Source organism: Callithrix jacchus, chromosome 6 (assembly GCF_049354715.1).
Source record: "Callithrix jacchus isolate 240 chromosome 6, calJac240_pri, whole genome shotgun sequence".
NCBI classification, from domain to species: Eukaryota; Metazoa; Chordata; class Mammalia; order Primates; family Cebidae; genus Callithrix; species Callithrix jacchus.
Window position 1 is genome coordinate 131,128,125 of NC_133507.1, and position 22,262 is coordinate 131,150,386.

Consider the following 22,262-nt stretch of genomic DNA (forward strand, 5'->3'; position numbering starts at 1 on the left):
CTGTGTAAAATTTTAAAAACGTTTTGCAAAGTGAATTGTTAGTGTCATCAATATTTTTTCTACAATACTTAATGAATTTACTTTAAACAAAGCCCATTCGGACTTTTCCATCTCCAATAGGGGCACAATCAGGCCAACCACAGCAGGAATACAGTGAGATATTTGGAAGCCTTTCTACGTTGTTGTGACTGGCAAACTGTAGGATGCTTTACTAAGGCAGACAACTCTCTGAAGTTTTTAGGAACAGGATGAGTAACTTGCCTGGGAACACTGCCATCCTGAAATCTGAAGGACAGACTGGAATTTCCAGATCACTTAATATAGTTCCATATTATCACATGGTTATCAAACTTTGCCTTCATTGGTGGCCTGCCTCTTAGGAAAGAGTGAAGTAATCAAAATGTGCTTTGCTAGCCTTTTTCTATAATGCAGTGTTACTCATAATATTACTTGAATCCTTATAGGACTGGTGCTCTCATCTTCCAAAACCTATGAGTTGTCTGTCTACTGTGGGAAAAATTAAGTGAACTAGCATCACTATATGTAGCATTCCCTAGCACACAAATACTTAGGAATGACATTTAGTTCTCATAGAACAACTGTTTAAGAAATATATTCTTCTCCCAGCTTCCCAATAGGAGGATCAGAGGTGACAAGCTTGTTCCAAGCAAAATGGCTGACTCCAAATTCAATGTTCTTTCCAAAAAGCTACATTTTTCTCTATTGTCTGATAACCCCTAAAATTTAGCCAAAAATATGTCTAATTGGAATTTTTCAGTGACTGTGGCAAAGCAGGTGGGGAAATTATTTTAGAGTTGGGAAAGGGGACAGACTTTTCCCAGCTCTCTTCAAACTCTGACAAGTAGTCAGGTTCATAGACTAACCATGCCTGAGTCCCAAATTTCAGAGGTTTTTTTTTGTTTTCTGTTTTTTTTTTCTTTTAATAATGGCATTTGTCCTTAGTTGATTCAGTTGCATGGCAATCTGAATCTTGCAGAAAAACAGCCCCTGTTCTTACCCCAGTATGTTTGTTCCACAGTCATTTTATGCATGACCAAAATAGAACATCTCTTAAGTCTTATTACTCAATTAATAACTCAATTAAAAAAATTAAGAAACATCAGGAAATCAAGAGTGACACTATCCTACTTAGACTTCATGGTTACTTTGAAATTTTTGCCTTGGTATCTTTGTCAGCACTTGTAAAGAAACATAAACACTCTAAATTAATATAATAAAAATGAGTGTCTAGAGTAAAGTTTCATCAACTGTTTAGTCATGCTTGTATATTTACCCGATGATTCAAAAGCTTGATTATTCTGGAATGAAACTTCATCACTATCTATCAATATACACTTGGGCAAATTCACAGATATAACAAATTAGCATTTGTTAAAGTACATATTTTAGCTTGGAATTCATAATGAATATTTAAAATAGTTCAAATTACAAATGAATGTATATTAAATGGTTTATCACTTATTTATTATCATTATTAAATGATACAATGCATATTGATATTGAGTGTTTTGCCAGGAGACTGACACATAGTAAGAGTCTAATAAAAGATATTTATGTAAATCTAGCATGACTTGATTTTATGGCCTCTTTTATTTTACCTTTTATATTGCTCTCCTCATAATTTGTTCCATTACTAATTTTTATTTGTTTATTTTTTGAAATGAAGTCTCACTCCGGACTTCAGGCTGGAGTGCAGTGGCATGATCTTGGTTCACTGCAACCTCTGCCTCCCGAGTTCAAGAGAGTCTCATGCCTCAGCCTCCCAAGCAGCTGGGAACACAGGTGTGAGCCACTATGCCCAGCCACTAATTTTTAAAAAGAAATTTTTTTAACAGTAAAACAACTATAAGTTAAAATATATATCAAGCGGTATTGCAATAATGTTAAAATAATGTATCCATTTTACTCTCGGATCTTATAGATATCTACTGCAACTCTTTTGTAGAATCTGCATATTAATCTTTATTTTCTTCAACATTTAGAAAGATTTGTTAATCTTTCCATAAGAACATGAGATGAATGGGTGAGTAAAATCCTTTGCCTATTTAGTACAGGATTCAAACAATAAAAATTATATTTAAAAATTCTGACTATAATTGTTTATGTACATTTGTTTCCATAATCAGATTATGTGCTATTTAAAGGCAAAGATTTTATTTACATCCATTTAATTATTATTTCATTCAAGAATTATTTATTACAAATTCATCATGTACTTAGTACAGTGCTACCCCAACCATACCAGAATCCATGCATGCATCTTACCACTTCCATGAGGATCCTGACCATCAATACTGCTTGCCTAGACTCCTACAACAGCCCTTTAACTGTTCTTATTTTAACTTGTTTCCCTCTCTAATACATTCTCCACAGAGGCCAATGTGATTTCTTTAATTACATAAATACTCAAATAGTTCTGATGTCATTTAAAATAAAATCTAAACATCCTGGCTTACAAATCCATGCATTAGATGTTCCTATCTTCTTCTTCTTGGACCTCATATAACATACTACCTTTTTCCCACTATCTTCAAATCTGCAGACCTTTCATCTCTTCCTTCTTCTACTGTCATTCAGATATTAGCTTAAATCCCCATTTTTGATCATCCTTCTAAAGTAGACACCCAGTTACTCTTCATCACTCTAATCTGCTTTTAATTCTGTACATAGCACTGATTGGTATCTGGTATTTCTCTCCCTACCCAAGAATGTAAGTTCCAGGGAGCATCTTGTCTATATGTGAGATTGCATCTTTGTCTGTCTCACTCATTAGTATATGATCAGTAGACAGACCATAGCAGACATTGAACAAACAGGTGCTGAATGAATGAAAAGAGAGGCTACAAAACACAATACCAGCACTAATGGTAATTCACATTTCCTATCTACGAGGAGTTTTCCAGTCAAATAGAAGAAAAAGGAACGCAACAGAAAATAACACTTGGTTCCATGGTTGAAGTATATGCAAGAATGCCAGACACACAAAAAGAAGAGAGTCTGTTTTATTCCTCTGAATAGGGAAAGATATTGAAGATAGAATTTAAAACATTTAAAGTAAAAGAAGGAATCCAGGATGAATATTAGGTTTCTGATTTGGGAAACTGAATGATAAAAGTATCATTTCTCAGTGTAGAGATAACATGAACAGAACCTGCCATAAGAAAATGTACATTGTATTTGGAATGTATTAAGTTAGATGCCTATGACCCAAGCTGCAATGTCTAGTGATCAGTCAGGTAGAGGCATCCAGAACTCAGGAGAAAACTCTGAATATATATATAACTATATATAAGGTAGAGAGTACTTTGCTGCTCATTCTCACATCCATTATCTACTTGCAAATTAAAACAACTCTTTAAGGTAAGTGATATTATTTTCATTTATAGTCAAATAAGTAATTCAAAAGGCACAGGAGCAATAAGAGAGATAGAATTCAAATATTCTATTTCTTGTCCAGTATTTTCTTCCCTATCCTTGTAAACTTCAAATATTGAAACTTCCAGTTGAAAGTTTTGGTTAATTTACAGCCATTCAGGTGCTGATTCATCAATTTTCTCATCTTTCTTTCATGTTAGAAATCAATTTCATTAATTTCTTGGGTTCACAAGAGATACGTGTGTGTGTGTGTGTGTGTGTGTGTGTGAGAGAGAGAGAGAGAGAGAGAGAGAGAGAAAGGGGGGGATGCTAAGTTGCAAAGAGTGAGAGAAAAGAGGACCACCAAAGTTATTTAAGTGGTTTAAAATATTAAACGTACTGAAGGAAAAAAATATATAGTTTTAGGTTATTCTTATTCACTTTTGTCAAAAAGATCTCAATGAAAAAAATACATATAGGAATATTTAGTAAGAATATCACTAGCCCTTAAAAAATGGATTGCATTTAACGTATAAAATGAACCTGAAGGATAACTGCAGTGGATTTTGAAGAGTGGCCACTGAGTCTAGTTAGAGTAGACAGAAAATAACACTGGAGGTGGCATTTCACTTTGTTTGCTCTAAAGTTGAAAGTATACTTGATGTACATCCAAAGAGGTGTCTAATTGGTTATTATGAAATGGGGGACACAGTCAATAGGAATGATAAATATTTATAGTATTGAACAGGAGTGGAGTGGAAAACTACATTCATGGCACTGAGCCCTTTGACCATATTACCAAGAATATCTGCTTTGAGAAGAATTTTAAAACATTATAACTAAAGAAAATAAAGTACTTTATGTATAAATTTAGGTTAAACAATCTTTTGTGCACTTCTTTTCATACTTTTAATTCAACATGTATTATTTTATTATAAAGTACTAAATATTTGAAGCATAGAAAACAGAAAATAAATCTGTCCAAAACTAAGGTAGTTTTGTCATTAAACGTAATGGCAGAAAACAACAATTACTTTTGAACTAATCTCATATTATCTCTTCTCACTTAAATCATGAATTTTTTTCTCTGTTACAAATTCAAGATATCCTGGAGTTTAAGGTATTTAGCTCTGAAATCAGAAGTTCTGAGATTTAAATTCTGTTACTATAAAGAATTGTATAATTTTGTTTAGATTACTCAACTTTTTCTAAGATTGTATTGCCTTTAAATCCAATGGGGATAATAAAAATACCTACCTCATAGCACTAATGTACAAATTAAATGGGATTATACATAAAATACATAGCACAGTGCCTAGTATATACTAACTGATCACTAAATTATTTGTGTATTTTAATGGTACACAATATTTCATTATAAGTATATATTCACATTTATTTAACCAATCCACATATATCCCCCGAGGTTGCTTTCAAATTTTTCCACTATTATTAATGCTGCAATGAGCCTTTCTATCACAAAATCTTCATTATTTCTTTTCTTCTATATATACTCTTAAGAGTAGGTGAAATTTCTAGTTAAAATGCATGCCCATTTTAGAGCTTTTAGTCATTTACATTTCGTTCAGGAAAGAAAAAAAAATAAGATAAAGGTGCCTCAGTGGCACAACGATATGTGCCTGAGAAAACTGGAACTTCACAATGAGGGTGAGAGTTGGAGAAAAAAATTAGAATTACAAAGTCATGCCCCTAACTGATGCAACTTCATTAAAATGAACAATGTAAATTGCATGTAAGTGACTGGATTAAGGAAAGCCACATATAATAGGTCAAAGGCTAAGCATTTTGGAACATTCCAGGCTTGCAATAGCAGCCTGAAATAATTAATCCTGCCACCAGTTCTCTTAAGAGAATACTGATAGTCATTATCCAATGAAGAAAGTACCAACAGAGATGGGTGTGCAGGAATTTTGTTAAATCTACATATAGAACACAATGTTACACACTTAGGTGTCACTAAAAGAAAAAAATAACACAGACTATAACATGTCTTTTAGAGGACTGAGACTTTAAAAACAATGGATTGGTGTGTTTCTAAAGAAAATTGTGCATAAATTTGATATAAAAACTAAATCTAGCAGTATGTCAGCTGTGTTTGACTTAGCAAGAGAAGATATAGAGGCTCAGTGAAGAACTGTGGACAGTTAGCAGCCAGAAAAGAGTTGAGGGTACATTCTCTTGAATCACATAGACACCACTATGTTATAATGTATCTACCCCAAAACTATAAAGTAATCTTGCCATGGAAAATTCCAAAGCCCAGAGAAGGAAGAAGTCATAGCTATAGAAAACTCACTATCTCAGAAGCATAGATAGCAGTGCATGAAATTATCTATGCAAAGGTTGAAGTATAATGCACAATTCCCTTTGCTCTACATTTGGGTAAAAATTGGAAAAGTTTCAACACAAGAAAAACTAAAAACAAAGATAAACTAATGAAAATCCTCTACCATGAAAGATGTATTTCTACATCCTTACTCAAAATTATTTTATATAGTTTTTTTCCTTCAGATAAAAGATATTGCAAAGCTTTAGGAAGTGCCCTGTTAAGTTAGTTTATAAGATACAAGAAGGGTAATGAAAAATAGATAATTTAGGGTTTACTGAGCCAATAATAGAAGAAAAAAATAGGTCGAAGTATTTCCTTGGTTTTCCTATAAGATGCTCTAAGATGGAGTTAGGAAATCAACTGAGTGGATATAAGTAAGTGAGTGTGGACTAGATCTAAAACAGAGGCACGAATTATCCCATGTAGCTAGGAGGACTTATTTATTAAAAGCCTCTTAACCATTTGCTGCATATTACCATATTTCAATTAGAACTCTCAACCACTCTGTGAGGAGGATACTATATTCCTCCTTTAGAAGGAATCTTGAATATCTTGTTCAACATCACACGGCTGGTAGGAGGAAGAGCTGAGATTCAAATTTAGGAATTCTGCATGAGTCCAAAGTCTGTTATTTTAAACACTATGCCATCAAACTTTTGGTTAGCAATAGCAGCTCAATGCCAGTATAGGAAAGACTCACAAAACCTAGTTGCCTAAACCTGCCATGTAAATTTTATATTTATATCTGAGATCAAACTAGGTAATATAGCCTTGATATAGGAGCATCTGCATCACCAAATATCCAGCTTGATTATAAGGCTTAATAACCCTGCTACAGAAACTACAGGAGTGATTTATATATTGGTAGCTCAAATTGATCTGTATTCTGCTATGCAAACAAAATTAATTAATGCCATTAAAAAAACAGGATCTAGAACATGTACGAAAATGCAAATAATTAACATGGGATTTAAAGATTACTGATAAGAACAAAAATGTGAAGTGTGATGAGTGGGAGTAAAAGCAATACTGAGAAATGTTAAGACCATGCGGTTGCCAAGGAGATACCAAACCGTCCTGTGGATGACCTAGCTAGGAGAAATATTTATAAGAGAGAAAATGATTTTGAGAGAGCTTTAAGGACAATTACATTCTAATGCAGCATATGGAACAAGAAGACATACTAGAATATTTGATTTTTGAATGGTTGGTAACAAAGTAATGTTAGGGAAAATAGCAAAATATTTAAGAATGCCAAGGTTGAAGAACTGTCTGTGTACAGAAAGGACTACCAGAGAACAATAAATGTATTTTCACCACAAGACACTGGGGAATAATTATCTAGCAAAGAATACAGAGTGACTTTGCTTGTGTCATTGAGGATCAGTGGTCAGAAATACAACTTGCTCATAATAAAATTACTTTAAGTCCTGAGTAATTTATTTATTTATTTATTTGAGATGGAGTTTTGCTCTTGTTACCCAGGCTGGAGTGCAATGGCACGATCTCGGCTCACTGCAACCTCCACCTCCTGGGTTCAAGCAATTCTCCTTCCTCAGCCTCCCGAGTAGCTGGGACTACAGGCGCACGCCACCATGCCCAGCTAATTTTTGTATTTTTAGTAGAGACGATGTTTCACCTTGTTGACCAGGATGGTCTCCATCTCTTGACCTCGTGATCCACCCACCTCGGCCTCCCAAAGTGCTGGGATTAAAGGCGTGAGCCACCGTGCCTGGCCGTAATTTACTTTTTGATTTGCAAGACTAGATTTGCAGAAATCAATGTATTTATACCTATCATTGAATACATTCTACATGCAGTTTGGATGTCAGCCATCATCAGGGGATGCTGTATTTACACAGCAAGACCCAATCACTAAGATTACTGTCATAGCAGTAAGAGAAGATATGAACAAAGCACGCAGTACCAAAAACCCCAGATTTTTATATAAAAACTTAACTGTGAATTTATCTTTGCATATTACACAGCATCTAGAACCTTGTATATACTAACGGCTTTTTGAATTTCATTGAACAAAGCATTAATACCAACTACTCACTAATCATTATGAATGTTAAGTGTAGGCACCATCAAAACAAGATTTAAAGAAACAAAGATTGTAAAGAATAGTTGGATTTTTACATATGACTTATTTGACATTGTTGACAATTTCTCAATTTTTACTGGAGCAAAGATCAATCATTCCTCTCAGTTATTCTTCAAATAATGAGACGATTTCAGCATCTACACAGCTCAATGATTCCTTGAAAAAATAATAAAATTTATTTGGTACAGTTTAATTGAAAATATTTTTGATGGTATCACCTTTGACACAAAGCTAACATCTCATCAACCTGTGTCAACATAAAAATTGCTTTTTGTTTGATTTGACTATATTGGTAAATGTTAGAAGAGCTTGCAAAAGCTTATGTATGAGGGACTGGGCACTCCAACAGAACACCCTGTATTTCTCAGAAAGAATTATAAGAATCTAAATTTTGAAAGAATAAACAGAAATTGATCAAAAAAGAGACATTAAGATATCGGTATGCATAAATGAAAATACATTTATTGATAATATCCAATTCACACTATAACAATTGCAAACTTTACACTTGGTATCCAAATACCATTGTTACTTATATTCTCACACTGAAGGTAGTATTACAGCTGGCTTACTTCCATCTTTAGGAACTGACATTGTTAAACTTGGTACTCAAAATGCTGCATGAAAAGTTCAAACCCTAGGTCTTTAAGGTCTTCACAAGCAAAAAGCATTCCTTGCAAAAGAGCCACATTTAATTCATTATAATAATGGTGTCCTTTTTTTCCACCAGCATTTTTTCTGAAATAGAAAATACAATGTTCACTTTGTTCCTTAAGAGAAAAAAACTTGAATTAAATTACATGTCAATCAAGATAAACATTAGTCACTGCCTTTTGTCAGATCAACCTATTAACAAAAACTGCTATTACATATAACACATTTCTCCTTTTTTATGGCCTTGTTTTGGAGATTCATTTGTAAATTCTTCCTTACAGCATCGATCAGGTTTGCCTCAAAAAGCAGATTTTGAATGAAACTGATCATTAGAAGGCATTGTCCACCTACTTCATCACCTCAATTTAAGCAGTATGAGGAATATTATTTTGACTTTTTATGAAAACTTTTTCTAAAGAGTGTGTAATACATAATGTCAAAATGCTTATAATATAGATTTTTTAAATGCAGCTTGGTCAAGATCTCAAATGTTGAATGGAATTTTAGATTGATATAAATAATTTTAAAATCCCATGGTTTTTAATGAGCTTATAAAATAAAATATATTCATATATCCTATTATGCTTAAAAACAAATTCCTTGGGTTTTTTTTTTTTTTTTTTTTTGAGATGGAGTTTCGCCTCTTGTTACCCAGGCTGGAGTGCAATGGTGCGATCTCGGCTCACCGCAACCTCTGCCTCCTGGGTTCAGGCAATTCTCCTGCCTCAGCCTCCTGAGTAGCTGGGATTATAGGCACAAGCTACCGTGCCCAGCTAATTTTTTGTATTTTTAGTAGAGACGGGGTTTCACCATGTTGACCAGGATGGTCTCGATCTCTTGACCTCGTGATCCATCCTCCTCGGCCTCCCAAAGTGCTGGGATTACAGGCGTGAGCCACCGTGCCCGGCCCTCCTTGGGTTTTTAAGTCTGTAAATATTCTGAATTTTTCATATGAAAAAGGTTAAATAAAAGCAAATGACATACAAATATGTCGATCACTGCTAAAGGTATTAGTGTTGTGGTATAATTTACTGCTTTAATTTAAAGAATAATATACCTTTAAATGTACACCATGTTTTTGGAATATAGCATAGTTAAAATGGCAGTAGGTTAGCAGGAGCAGCACATGTGACTACAAGGCTTCTGGTACTCTTTTTTAAATATCAAACTACATTTATCTCCCCATTTCTCAATCCTGTTAATTAAAAAACAAAGACTCATTCAGAGTACCATGAAGATCACTGTAAATTATTTGGCACCTAGATATTAGACCTTATTTTATGACCTTATCAAGCATTCTACTTTTTGAATAATGACAAACTGGAAAGATTTTTCTTAATTACATTGACTACTTGGAGTACATGGTCATCATTTAGGTGTTTGTGTTTTAGAGTGGGGAATGTGTATGGTTAGGTAAGTTTTCAAGGAAGAGAGTTTGAGAAGTTAGGAAGAGAACCCAAATGATATACAATGCATTAGAAAAATTATATTTGTATTATAATTTATTTTTCTTTCAAGTATCAGCAATATTGCTTTTGTACAAAGGAAATTAGTAGGCAGCTGCTGCATGTTGTCCAGCTCAGTTGCTAGAAAGTTTTTTTTGCATTTGGGTTGTACAAAGTCTGAGCATGCTCAGTTGTGATCACCATAACTCAGGATTGGTTTAATGCTGCACAAAAGATCTGTTGTTTTGTTGATGGAAAAATACAAAATGTCTCAATTATTTCCATTGGCCTTGGGAAAAACTGGCTTCTGTGTCTATAGCACTTCAATCCTGTGCCTTTTCCAGCACAATTTTGTTCATACTTTTGCCTCCCTTTCTATTAGTCAGAACAGCTCCTTCGTCTTCCAGCTAAGATACTTGGTGCTGATGATTACCCTTACTATAGTTGGCTTCTAAACACCTGACAAGACATGGAGGGTAAACTGTTTTGGCAGCTAGACATTATAGTCTTCTCTACTTTATTTTATACAGGCTTTATAGCATTGTCACTTCACAAGAATGACTACTCCCGTTTTATGTTGACTAATACATTACTCTGCAAAGTTGGAGTTGCAGCCAAAAAAAATCCTTGATCAGCAAGAAAATATTATTCAGACAGAATAGTCAAAAGTCCTATTTTCCACAAGGGAAGATTTATTAATTCTCTATAGCAGTGTCTCATTATTAAATGACTTCTTTTGGAGTGCTGAGTTGTACCCGGTGTGGAGGAGAACTACATCATAATGACTCACATTTGGAGAACGACTTGCTTACACATTGTAATTTAATTAATTTGGATGCAGTAAATTGGCACACAGAATTCATCCCAACATCATCGTGCCATTACACACTGCAGAGGCTAGAAAACCAAAACATACACATCTCATGATCTTGTATATGGAATTCTGGAAATTATATTCTCTATTTCCTGCCATTTAGAAAGAAATAAGGCTGGTGACTTGGCCGTTGCTGCTAACAAGTGCAGTTGAAGGGATATCAGATTTTTCTGCATCTGCCACTAGTTCCGTGATTGTCAGGACAGTAGTGGTCTGAGCAAAAGCAATTTCCTGATCATTGATCTCATTTAGGACACTGTTGTTAAACTCAGTTACGGCAGTAGCTTCATGATTTGTAGATTTCTGGTTGTAATGGAGGTAGTTGCTTTCCTGACTGACCAATCTACAAGTGTTTTCCTTATTCTCATTTGAATATCAGGCCTGAGTCCCATAATGTCACCTGTTCAGAAAATATGTTAGTATTTTATTTACAGTATTAACGCTGTATGCTTAAAGTATTTCCAGTGGTTTTGTTTATTGCCAGGTAACTCAGAGAAAAGTTTTCTTATTTTTTCTGGATTTGACTGAAGATTGGATGATAAATATAGCCAGCAAGAAAATAGAGACCACAGTCATACAACTACAAGGAATGCAAGGAACAGAATCCTGCCAGCAGCTAGAAAAGCAGGAAAATGGCTTTGTCTTAGAACCTTCAATAATGAAGGCAGCTCCATGGATACCTTGATTTTAACCCAGTAAGACCTGTTCCAGATTTATGACCTACAAACCTATAAAAAAATTAATTTGTATTGTTAGTTGCAATTTTTGTGTCAGAAATAGGAAACTATTGCAAGTATGTAAAAGGTATTTGATAAATTTCAATATCTACGTACAATTTTTAAAATTGCTTGCAAAATAATAATATAAAAGATAATCTTTAATCTGACATAAGATGTCTATTGAAAAAGAAACTGTATAAGCATCCCACTTAATGGTAAAATGCTGTAAGCATCCTCCCTGGGATGAGAAATGAGACAAAGGTGTGCAATATTATGACTTACATCCAACAGCATTCTGGAGGTTCTAGTAAGTAACAAAAGCCAAGCAAGAGAAGTAAAATTTATAAAGGACTGGAGAAAAAGAATAAGATAGATTAAATTATTGTGAATGCAACATTTGAAAAGATTCTCAGGAAAACTACCAGAATTAAAAATTGAAGTTAGACATTTTATGGGCTATAAAGTAAGTATAAAATAAATTATATTTTCACATACCAGCAAGAAAAGTTAGAAAATAACATTTTTAAAGTGATACCATTTTGAGAGGAACAAAAAATCAATAGCTATGTGTTATCTCTTACAAGATATGTGATACCTCTACACGTAAAACTATAAAAATGTATTCAAGTGTATTGTAAAAGGCCTAAATGAAGTTGTTGGATTTTCTCAAAATTACCTATACAGTCAATTTTGTACACTAATTTCAAATTTTATATAAATATCTATAGGTCCAAAGGTAAAAATATAAGCTTAAAAAAGAACAAACTGTTTGAGCATGTACTAGTAGTACTGATGATCAAAATATATAATACAGCTAGAGTAATTAGGATGGTATGCTATTGTTACAAGAATAGAAGAATAGTCCAGGAGAACAAAATAGACATAAGAGAAACTGAAACATACACACTGGCCCCCGAATTATGATAAAAATCATGCTTCAATTATTGGAAAATAAGAGTGTTTTCAATAAATGATGCTGGTAAACTTAAAACTCTATGATTAAAAAAAAACTTGACTCACATTATACCATCAAACATTAATTTCAGGTATATGATGTTTCTAAATGTAAAACCTAATCCATATAACTCCTAGAAAAATGCCTTCACAAGCTTGTGTAAGTGGAAGCCAGGTTGAAGATAAAATCATAAAGATAGTAAACAACATACTATTTTAAATTTTTCGCCGGGCACGGTGGCTCAAGCCTGTAATCCCAGCACTTTGGGAGGCCGAGGCAGGTGGATCACGAGGTCCAGAGATCGAGACCATCCTGGTCAACATGGTGAAACCCCGTCTCTACTAAAAATACAAAAAAATTAGCTGGGCATGGTGGCACGCGCCTTTAGTCCCAGCTACTCAGGAGGCTGAGGCAGGAGAATTGCCTGAACCCAGCAGGCGGAAGTTGCGGTGAGCTGAGATCGTGCCATTGCACTCCAGCCTGGGTAACAAAAGCGAAACTCCGTCTCAAAAAAAAAAAAAAAAAATTCACAGTTATGATTACAAGAGAAATTATATTTTAAACTTAAAGATAAGAAAAATAAAACATCAAATGTGTGGGATGCAATAAAGCAGTATTTAGAGATAATTTTTATTTAATTGCTTATATTAGAACCAAATGTCACCAGAGGCTGCTGGGAAGGCAAGTGGAGAGAGGAGGATGAAGAGAAGTTGTTTAACAGGTATAAAAATACAGTTAGATAGAAGAAATAAGTTCTAGTATTTGATAGCACTGTAGAGAAATTATAGTTAACAATAATATATTCTATATTTCAAAATAGCTAAAAGAGATGAATTGTAATGTTCCCAACACAAAGAAAAAATAAATGTTTGAGGTGATGGGTATCCTAATTGTGCTGATTTCATCGGTACACATTGCATATATATACCAAAGTACCATATATACTCCCAAAATATGTACAACTATGATATATCAATTTTTAAAAATATAATCAGTGTGCTGGCCCACAACTATAATCCCAGAACTTTAGAAGGCCAAGCTGGGACGATCGCTTGAGCCCAGGAATTTGAGACCAGCCTGGGAAACATGGTGAGACCCATTTTATAATATTAAAAATCAGCTGGATGTGGTGGTATGCACATGTGGTCCCATCTACTTGGGAGGCTGAGCAGGAGGACCACCTGATCCCAGGAGGTTAATGATGCAATGAGCCTTGATTGGGTCACCAGACTCCAGCCTGAGTGACAGAATGAAACCCTGTCTCATGAAAAGAAAACAAAAAACAAAAAAGAAATGAATGTCGAGCATCCAATAAAAAAGTACTAGCTCGGCCAAGAAGCAAGAAAATATGACTTATAACCAAGAAAAGCATTACTCAAAAGAAAAAATAAGTATAAATGACAGAAAATATAATCAGTAAAAAGATCTTTCAAAAGCCAGTATGTGAATATTTAAGTATTTAATGAAGACAGAAATGAATCAAAAACAATGAAACTTCTTGACATGTGAAATGAAAACTTAACTGTTTGAGACTAACTGCAGATTAAATGATAAGGAAAAAAATTGTGAGCCTAATGATGCAATAAACTTTTTCAAAACATGAATACAGAAAGGAAAAGATTGAAAAAATTATTGAATAAGATCTCAGTGACATATGAAACATTCATTGACATATAAAACATGAATAAGCAGTTTAATATGCATGTATTTTAATATTTATATACCACATAAACATTACATATTTTTAAAAATTGGATAGAAATTTTTGACATTTACTGAAAATTATAAATGCAAAGAATCAACACCATAAACCCCAAAGGAGGATAAATATTACAGAACACACAAATAAACACCTAAACTGTATACCAAGAAATATCATAATCAAATAATTGATACAGAAAATTATAAAAGCAGCCATTTTTAAAAATTACACATTGCAGAGGAAACAATAATGACTGCCATCTTCTCACTGAAAAAAAATGCCAGCTTGAAGACAATGAAATATATCATCAACGTGCTGAAAGAAAAGAAAACTGTCATCTTAAAAGTGTATTACCAGTGAAAGTGTAATTTAAAAGGAATGGCAAAGCAAAAATTTAGACAATAAATGTCTGAGAAAATCTGTCATCTATAGACCTGAAATATAAGAATATTGGAATAGGTAACTACCTAGGTAACTAAAAAAGACAGTACAAATGTATTTTTTTGTCTGTAACTTTTTGCTCTCCTTTCCAATTTGAAAAGAACTTCAAAAGCAGTAATTATAAGCCAAGTTGATGGGAATACAATCTATAAAAATGTAAGGCACTAATGGAACAAGTGAAGAAGTAAAAAATGGTACTATACAGAAACAAAATTTTATTATACTGTTGAACTTAAATTGGTATTAATATGAGGTATATTTCTATAAACTCAGATGTTGATTATAATACCATTGTATTGGCATCCAGTACAAATTAAGGGATAAATATATTCAAAGAAATGACTATCAAAATGGCACACAGGCCAAAGACAGTGGCTCATGTATATAATCTCAACACTTTGGAAGGTTGAGGTGGAAAGAACACTTGAGTCCAGAAGTTTGAGACCAGCCTGGGCAACATAGGAACACCCACATTTCAAAAAAATAATAATAATAAATAACCAAGCATGGTGGTGGGCACCTGTAGTCCCAGCTCTTGGGAGGCTAAGGAAGGATGATAACTTGAACCCAGGTATTCAAGGCTGCCGTGAGTCATGATTGCACCATCATACTCCAGCCTGGGTGACAAAGCAAGATTCTGTCTCCAAAAAAGAAAAAAGAAATAGTAAACCATAAAATACCTACTCTACAAAAAAGAAGTCAGTAACAGAACAATAGAATAATAAAAAAGTGGTATATAGAAAATAAATAGCATCATGTAGATATAGACCCTACCTTATCAGTAATTATAACATACGTAAATGGATTAAATACTTCAAACAAAAGGCAGACATTGGCAAAATTGATGATAAAAACTGTTTGATAACAATGTACTGTGTACTTAGAAATGGCTAACAGAGTAGATATAGCTGTTTCCAATACCAAAAAATAGTAAATATGTGAGATAATGCATATATTAATTAGCTTGAATTAGTTATTCCATAATGTACACATGTATCAAAACATTCTGTTATACACCAGAAATATATGCATTTTACTTATCAATTTAAAAATTTAAATTTGCCAAGAAAGACACTTTTATTTCAAAATTAATAAAATTATAAATATAAATATACAAGTAAAATCCTCAACAAACAATCCAAATCCAGTACCACATAAAATAGGTTGTACATTATACTAAGTTTGATTAATCATCAGAAATGCAAAGTTAGTTTAACATGAGAAATAATCAATTATAATAAACCAATTTAATAAAATAAGGACAAAAGCCATATAATCATCTCAACTGATGCAGAAAAGGCATTTGACAAAATTCAACACCCTTTTATGATAAAAAAATATTCAACAAACTAGGATAGAAGGAAACTTCCTTAGCTGATAAGGAATATTCTTGAAAAACCCACTGCTAACATCATTCTTACTGATGAATAACTGAAGTATTTACTTCGAAGATCAGGAATGAGAAAAGTATGTATGCTCTCACTGCTTCTATTCAATATTGTACTGAAAATTGTAGCCAGGGCAATTAGGCAAGAAACAAAGTAATAAAGACATTCGTATTAAATAGGAAGACATAAACTTATATCCAGTTGCTGACATGATTTTGAAAATAGAAAATATGAAGGATTTTTAAAAACCTATCAAAGCTTATAAATGAGTTCAGCCAGTTTCCAGAATACAGGGTCAATCAAGTATATTTCCATAAACTATCAACGAACAATCGAGAATAAAATTAAGAAAGCTAATCCTTTTACAATAGCATCAAAAAGAATAAAATACATAGGAATAAATTTAACAAAAGAAGTATGAAGAAGTATAAGATCTGTACAATGAAAACATTTAAAAAAAAATAATAAAAACCTAATTAAATGGAAGGATACCACGTGTTTATGGAATAGAAGATTTAATAATGTTAAAATAGCAATACCCCCAAACAGTTCTATAGATTCAATGCAGTCTTTATCAAAGTTGCAACTTCCTTTTTATGTTGTTGTTGTCACAGAAATTGACTAGCTGGTCCTAAAATTCATATGAAAATGCAAGGAAGCTAAAATGGCCGGAGTAGTCTTGAAAAAAAAACAAAGCTGAAGAATTCACACTTCCCAATTTCAAAAGTTGCTACAAAATTACAGTAATTAAGACAGTCTGCTGCTGTTATATAATTAGACATATAGCTCAATGGAATAGAAATGAGAGTCCAGAAAAAAACCCTCACAGTTTTGGTCAACTTATTTTAAAGAGTATGCCATGACAAATCAATAGGGGAAAGAATGATCTTCAACAAACGGTACTGGGACAACTGGTTACCCATATGCAAAAGATGAAGTTGGACTTGTATCTCATATTGTACAAAAAAAAAAAAACCTGAAAATGAAATAAGTACCTAAATGTAGAAATTAAACTATAAAACCCTTAGAAGAAAAAAGGTATATCTCATGTCCTTAAATTAGGCAATGTTTTTTAGAAATAACATCAAAAGTACAAGCAATCATAGAAAAAAGTATTGGACTTTATAAAAATTTTAAAACTTTTCTTATAATGAAGAGAATCAAGAAAGTGAAAAAGAGAATTCATAGAATCAGAGAAAATATTTGCAAATCGTATGTCTGATAAAGGACTGGTATCCAAAATGTGTAAAGAACACTAACAATAAAACTATAGATAACCCAATTTTTTAAATAGGCAAAGGATAGACAATTTTTCACATAAAATATATAAGTGGCCAATAAGTACATGAAGACATGCTCAACATTATTAGTCATTAAGAATATACAAACCCAAATCACAATGACATACCACTTCACACCCACTAGAATAGCTATAAACAAACAATCACAAGAGTTGATGAGAATGTGGAGAAGGTAAAACCTTCATGCATTGCTAATGGAAATGTAAAACGTTCATTTGCTTTGGGAAAAAGTTTAGCAACTACTCAAATTGTTAAAAATATAATTAAAATATAACCCAGCAATTTCATGCCTAGGTATACTCACAAAAGAATTAAGAATGTCCATAAAAATACTTGTATACTAATGTGCTTAGCAGCACAATTCACAACAGCCAACAAGTAGAAACCACCCAAATGTGCATCGACTGAGTTTATCAACAGATAAACAGAAGTGTTGTGGCCATGCAAAGGAATATAATAGAATCATAAAAAAGGAATGATTTTTTAATATATATATATATTCACACATATACATATACATATATATATAATCAATTGGTTACATATATGTATATGTATATATACCATAGCATCTTTGTCACAAATCAATTGATTTTATTTTATATATATATATCATAGCATCTCTGTCACAAATCAATTGGTTTTGTATAGACATATATTTATATAACCAATTGATTGGTTTTATATATATATATAGAGAGAGAGAGAGATAGATAGATAAATATAGATATCAGTTGTTCCAGAATTATTTTGTGAAAAGACCATCCTTTCCTCATTTAATTACCATATATATATGGTAATTTATATACGGAATTTTAATTCATCCTCCAGTGATGAATTAAAATGCCTTTTGTTTCATGTCCTCAAGAGTATTTGATGTTGTCATATATATATGTCTGTTCCTGAACTCTGCTGTGTCATCGATTCTTATGCCAATTTCACATTCTCTATATATATATATCTAAAACCAATTGATTTATGACAAAGATGCTATGGTAATTAATGAGGAAAGGATGGTCTTTTCACAAAATAATTCTGGAACAACTAATATCTATATGGAAAAAACATAAAAAATTAAAACTATCAAATTTCTAGAAGAGAACAGAGAAAAAGCAGCCCTGTAGTAGATAAATGATTACTTAGATGTGACCAAAAATACACAAAGCTAAAAAGAAAATTTGATTGAGGAAATGGGACTTTAACAAACTTAAAAATGTTTGTACTTCCAAAGATGACATTTAGAAAATGAAATGCAAACAAAAAACTGGAGGAAAATATTTTCAAAATATATTCCTCATAGATACATTGTCTTCAGAATATATAAAAAACACTTTATAAGGTTTCTTTATATATTGGAAGATAACCCAATTAAAATTAGCAAAATATTAGAACAGACATTTCACAACACAAAACATGATACAAGAAGTACAAATAAGAACACAGAGACATACCGACATCATTACTCATAAGGGTTCTTCTCAATAATTTCAGTTTTTCTACTGAAAGTTTCCATTTTTTTACTTCTATTTCCTTTGATTAAGTATATTTATAGCTTATAAGCTGATTTTAGCCCTTTTCTATTAATTCCAACATCTGAATCATCTAAAAATTAATTTCTGTTGATTGTCTTTTTTCTTGAGACTGGGCCACACTTTCCTGGTTCTTTGAATGTTGAATAACTTTGGGTGGTATCCCGATGTTAAGCTGTGAAAACTCTGGATTTTGCTAATTACTCCAGTGTTTAAGTTTTTGTTTTAGTACTCATTTAATTTGTTAGATTCACATTGCAACATCTGTCACTTGGGTAGAAACTCAAACCTCAGTTCAGTATTTGGTTACTGTTTTTGTTTTGTTTTTAATCTTTAGCTGGGAAGCATTGAATCTGTTCCATACACACATGATTCAGGGATAAAGTGGAGATCTGTACGTACATTATACCTAGAAATTTGGACTATTCCAGCATGTCTGTTCTTGTCAATATTCTTCTTTTGCTTTCCATTTCAGGACATTGCCACAAACTCTATACTCTAGGAAAACTGTAATTTTTCTGAATGTTTGCCCCTGGCAGTATTGTGTGCAATCTGCTTTCAAGCTAAAAGGCACTGAATGTGCCATTCCTTTTTCCAAGTGTTGATTCCCCTTTAAAATATGCCTGCTTTGTTAACATACTAGTACTTTCTGTTTTTGGTTGTTTTCCTCCTATAGGAGATGTTATGTGGGGGATGGTAAGATCTAGTAAAAGCCTACTCAGCAGTACCGAGAACTTATACTTCATTAGCTTCTTATAATGTTAAGCATATGTCTACTATTAGACCCAGAAATTTCACTCTTGGGTATGTGACTAAAAGAAACAACAACATATCCACACACACAAAAAAACTTATTTAAAAGTTCATAACCTTATTACTAACAAGCAGAAACCGAAAATAGCCCAAAATGTCCACTAATATACAAAATATGGTGTATCCATACAATGAAATACTACTGAACCAAAAAAAGGAAAAAACTGCAGATAACTTACAAAATAAAGGATACATCTCAAAAGTAATGTGTGTGCAAAAGAAAGAAGATGTAGAATAGCATATACTGTCTGAATCCTTTTATAGGAATTCCAAGAATATGCAAAGTAAATCCACAGAGAAACAAAATCAAAAGTGTAGTTACCTCTATGGGTTGGGACTGAAGGTGTAGATTGAATGTTTCTGATCTGTGCTTTTAATTGAATGTATATCATACCTCAACAAAGTTTTTTGAACAGGATGATATATTAGGTCCAGAAGAAGTTAGTGGTAATTTTACCGCCTGTTCACTGAAATAGGCATAAAATTGAAAATGGGAGACCATACTACTAAAACTCATTTAAAAATTTTAAAGCCATTTCAGTGTTTTTTGGTTTTTGGGTTTTTTTTTTTGAGACAGAGTCTCATACTGTCACCTGGGCTGGAGTGCAATGGCGTGATCTCAGCTCACTGCAACCACTGCCTCCTGGGTTCATGCGATTCTCCTGTCTCAGCCTCCTTAGTAACTGGGATTGCAGGCACATACCACCACACTGGGCTAATTTTTTTTATTTTTTAGTAGAGACAGGGTTTCACTATGTTGGCCAGGCTGGTCTCCAACTCTTGACCTCAGGTGATGCACCCACATCAGCCTCCCAAAGTGCTGGGATTACAGGAAACTTTTGAAACATTATAAAAATTTTAATAGATATGCCTCTAGTCATCCATAGAGAAAAGGTCAAGAAATGAAAAACAAAACCAAAAAAGCCCATTTCATGCACAGAAGGTAAAAGATTTACGAGTGTCTGCTCTTCAGCGTCACACCTGCCTCGTGCATCCACATCTTTTTTTATCATGGGTTGCACATTGTATCACCATTATTTGTGTATGTATAAACCTTGCTCATTGTTTCTCTAGGGGCCACTTAATTAATGCTCATCCATTTATTGACAGCAAATGTCCAGTTGAGCTGTAATTTCTCATCGATTTATAAAACTAAAGTGACCTTAGATGGCATGTGGTTGAGGCTCCTCATTTGCTAATAAAAATATTGAGGTTCAAAATGGTAGGGAGATGTACCCAAGGTCGCACAAGCAAGTGACAGCAGATAAGGGCTCTCAGATCTGACATGCAGTCTGGTGCTCTTAACACGATGCAGTACACCCTCCTCAATGGCTCACCTACTTTTTGACTCTCTGGAGAGAAGGTTTTATTACTTCCTATATACAAGTAGACCTTTCTCTAATCAGTAGAAATACATTTATTCTGATGGTTTTCTAAGAAACTGTCCCTGAGAAAAGTATATGGTTGTTAACGTACATAATCTTCTAGGCCAAAGAAATACAAATCAAGAATTTAGCCTGAAGATAGGACAAATAATTGTGGAAATCAATACTGGCAGCTCTTTCTATATCTGTGGCTTACTTTTTGGAGTCCAGTCCTGTATTAGTGAACGTTTCTTCAGTTGCAAATGACAGGAATACAAATACAGCAAGCTTAGAAAAGAGACAAAAATCTATTGGTTTGAAAATGGTATTTTTACCTTGAGATGTAGCAGGATCCATGGTCTTTCAAGGGCTCTTTCTCCATCTCTCAGCATTGCTTTTCTACATGGAAGGAAAGATAGTCTCTATACCTATATCCATCTGATTCACTATTGTTCATATGACATATCTCATGAAAAAAAAAACCCTGACTGAAAATATTTGGGACATACGACTACCCTGGATCAATCACTATGCATGAGGAAAAACAGGTTCTATTACAGACTTAGCCAGGGTCACAATGCCGACCTCTAAGAAAGAGAAGAGAGGCGCACATTTTACTAGCACACTGGGAATCATAATATGAAAAAGATAGTTCTTCTAAGGAAGGGATGCTTTGCTGAGGAAAAAAACAAGTTCACTTCGACAAAAAGACTCCCTCATTAAACTAGAAGCCTAAACACATGGATCCCCTCCTAAAGTTGTTTGACATCCCAGGGCACTGACTCCTGCAAACTCTGTTTCTTAGGCTGCTTTGTCAACTGACTTCCTTCTAGGAATTCACCCAATGACAGGATTTTGAAATATAGGTTGAAGGAGAGCCACAGCATTTCTTTCCACTCTCAGCTTTCAAAGGCCCCTCCAGCATTATCTGTCTCCAAGGAGGCATCTCCACTGTGGTTTCAGTTCCCTTAAAGCAGCTTCCACTCCTCACTCCTGGTAAACCCTCTTCTCTAGCACTCCCCAGCCTGAGAGTGATACTATTTTCCTACTAATAAGTATCATCGTGTTGCCTCATCATCCCCTATTTGGCTTTTTAGTTGTTTGAACCCTTTTTAATTGGCTCCCCATTAAAGTCTCTCTATTGAATTACAACATATAGATATTATTTTTCTGACAGAACTCTAAGATGTGTGTTGAGAGGAGACATTTTCTCCCAAATAAGGACCAGGTTCCCCAAAGAGAAAA

The 22,262-nt window shown here is 33.5% G+C and overlaps 1 protein-coding gene across 1 annotated transcript in view; it reads left to right on the plus strand.

Annotated features, from left to right (window-relative positions):
- LOC144582943 (uncharacterized) overlaps positions 1-22,262 on the plus strand; it is a 149,076-nt gene that overhangs the window by 19,069 nt on the left and 107,745 nt on the right. Inside the window, exon 2 of the mRNA XM_078375638.1 lies at positions 19,517-19,536. Within this exon, the coding sequence (XP_078231764.1) occupies positions 19,517-19,536 (20 nt within the window). The remainder of the gene's footprint in view (positions 1-19,516; positions 19,537-22,262) is intronic.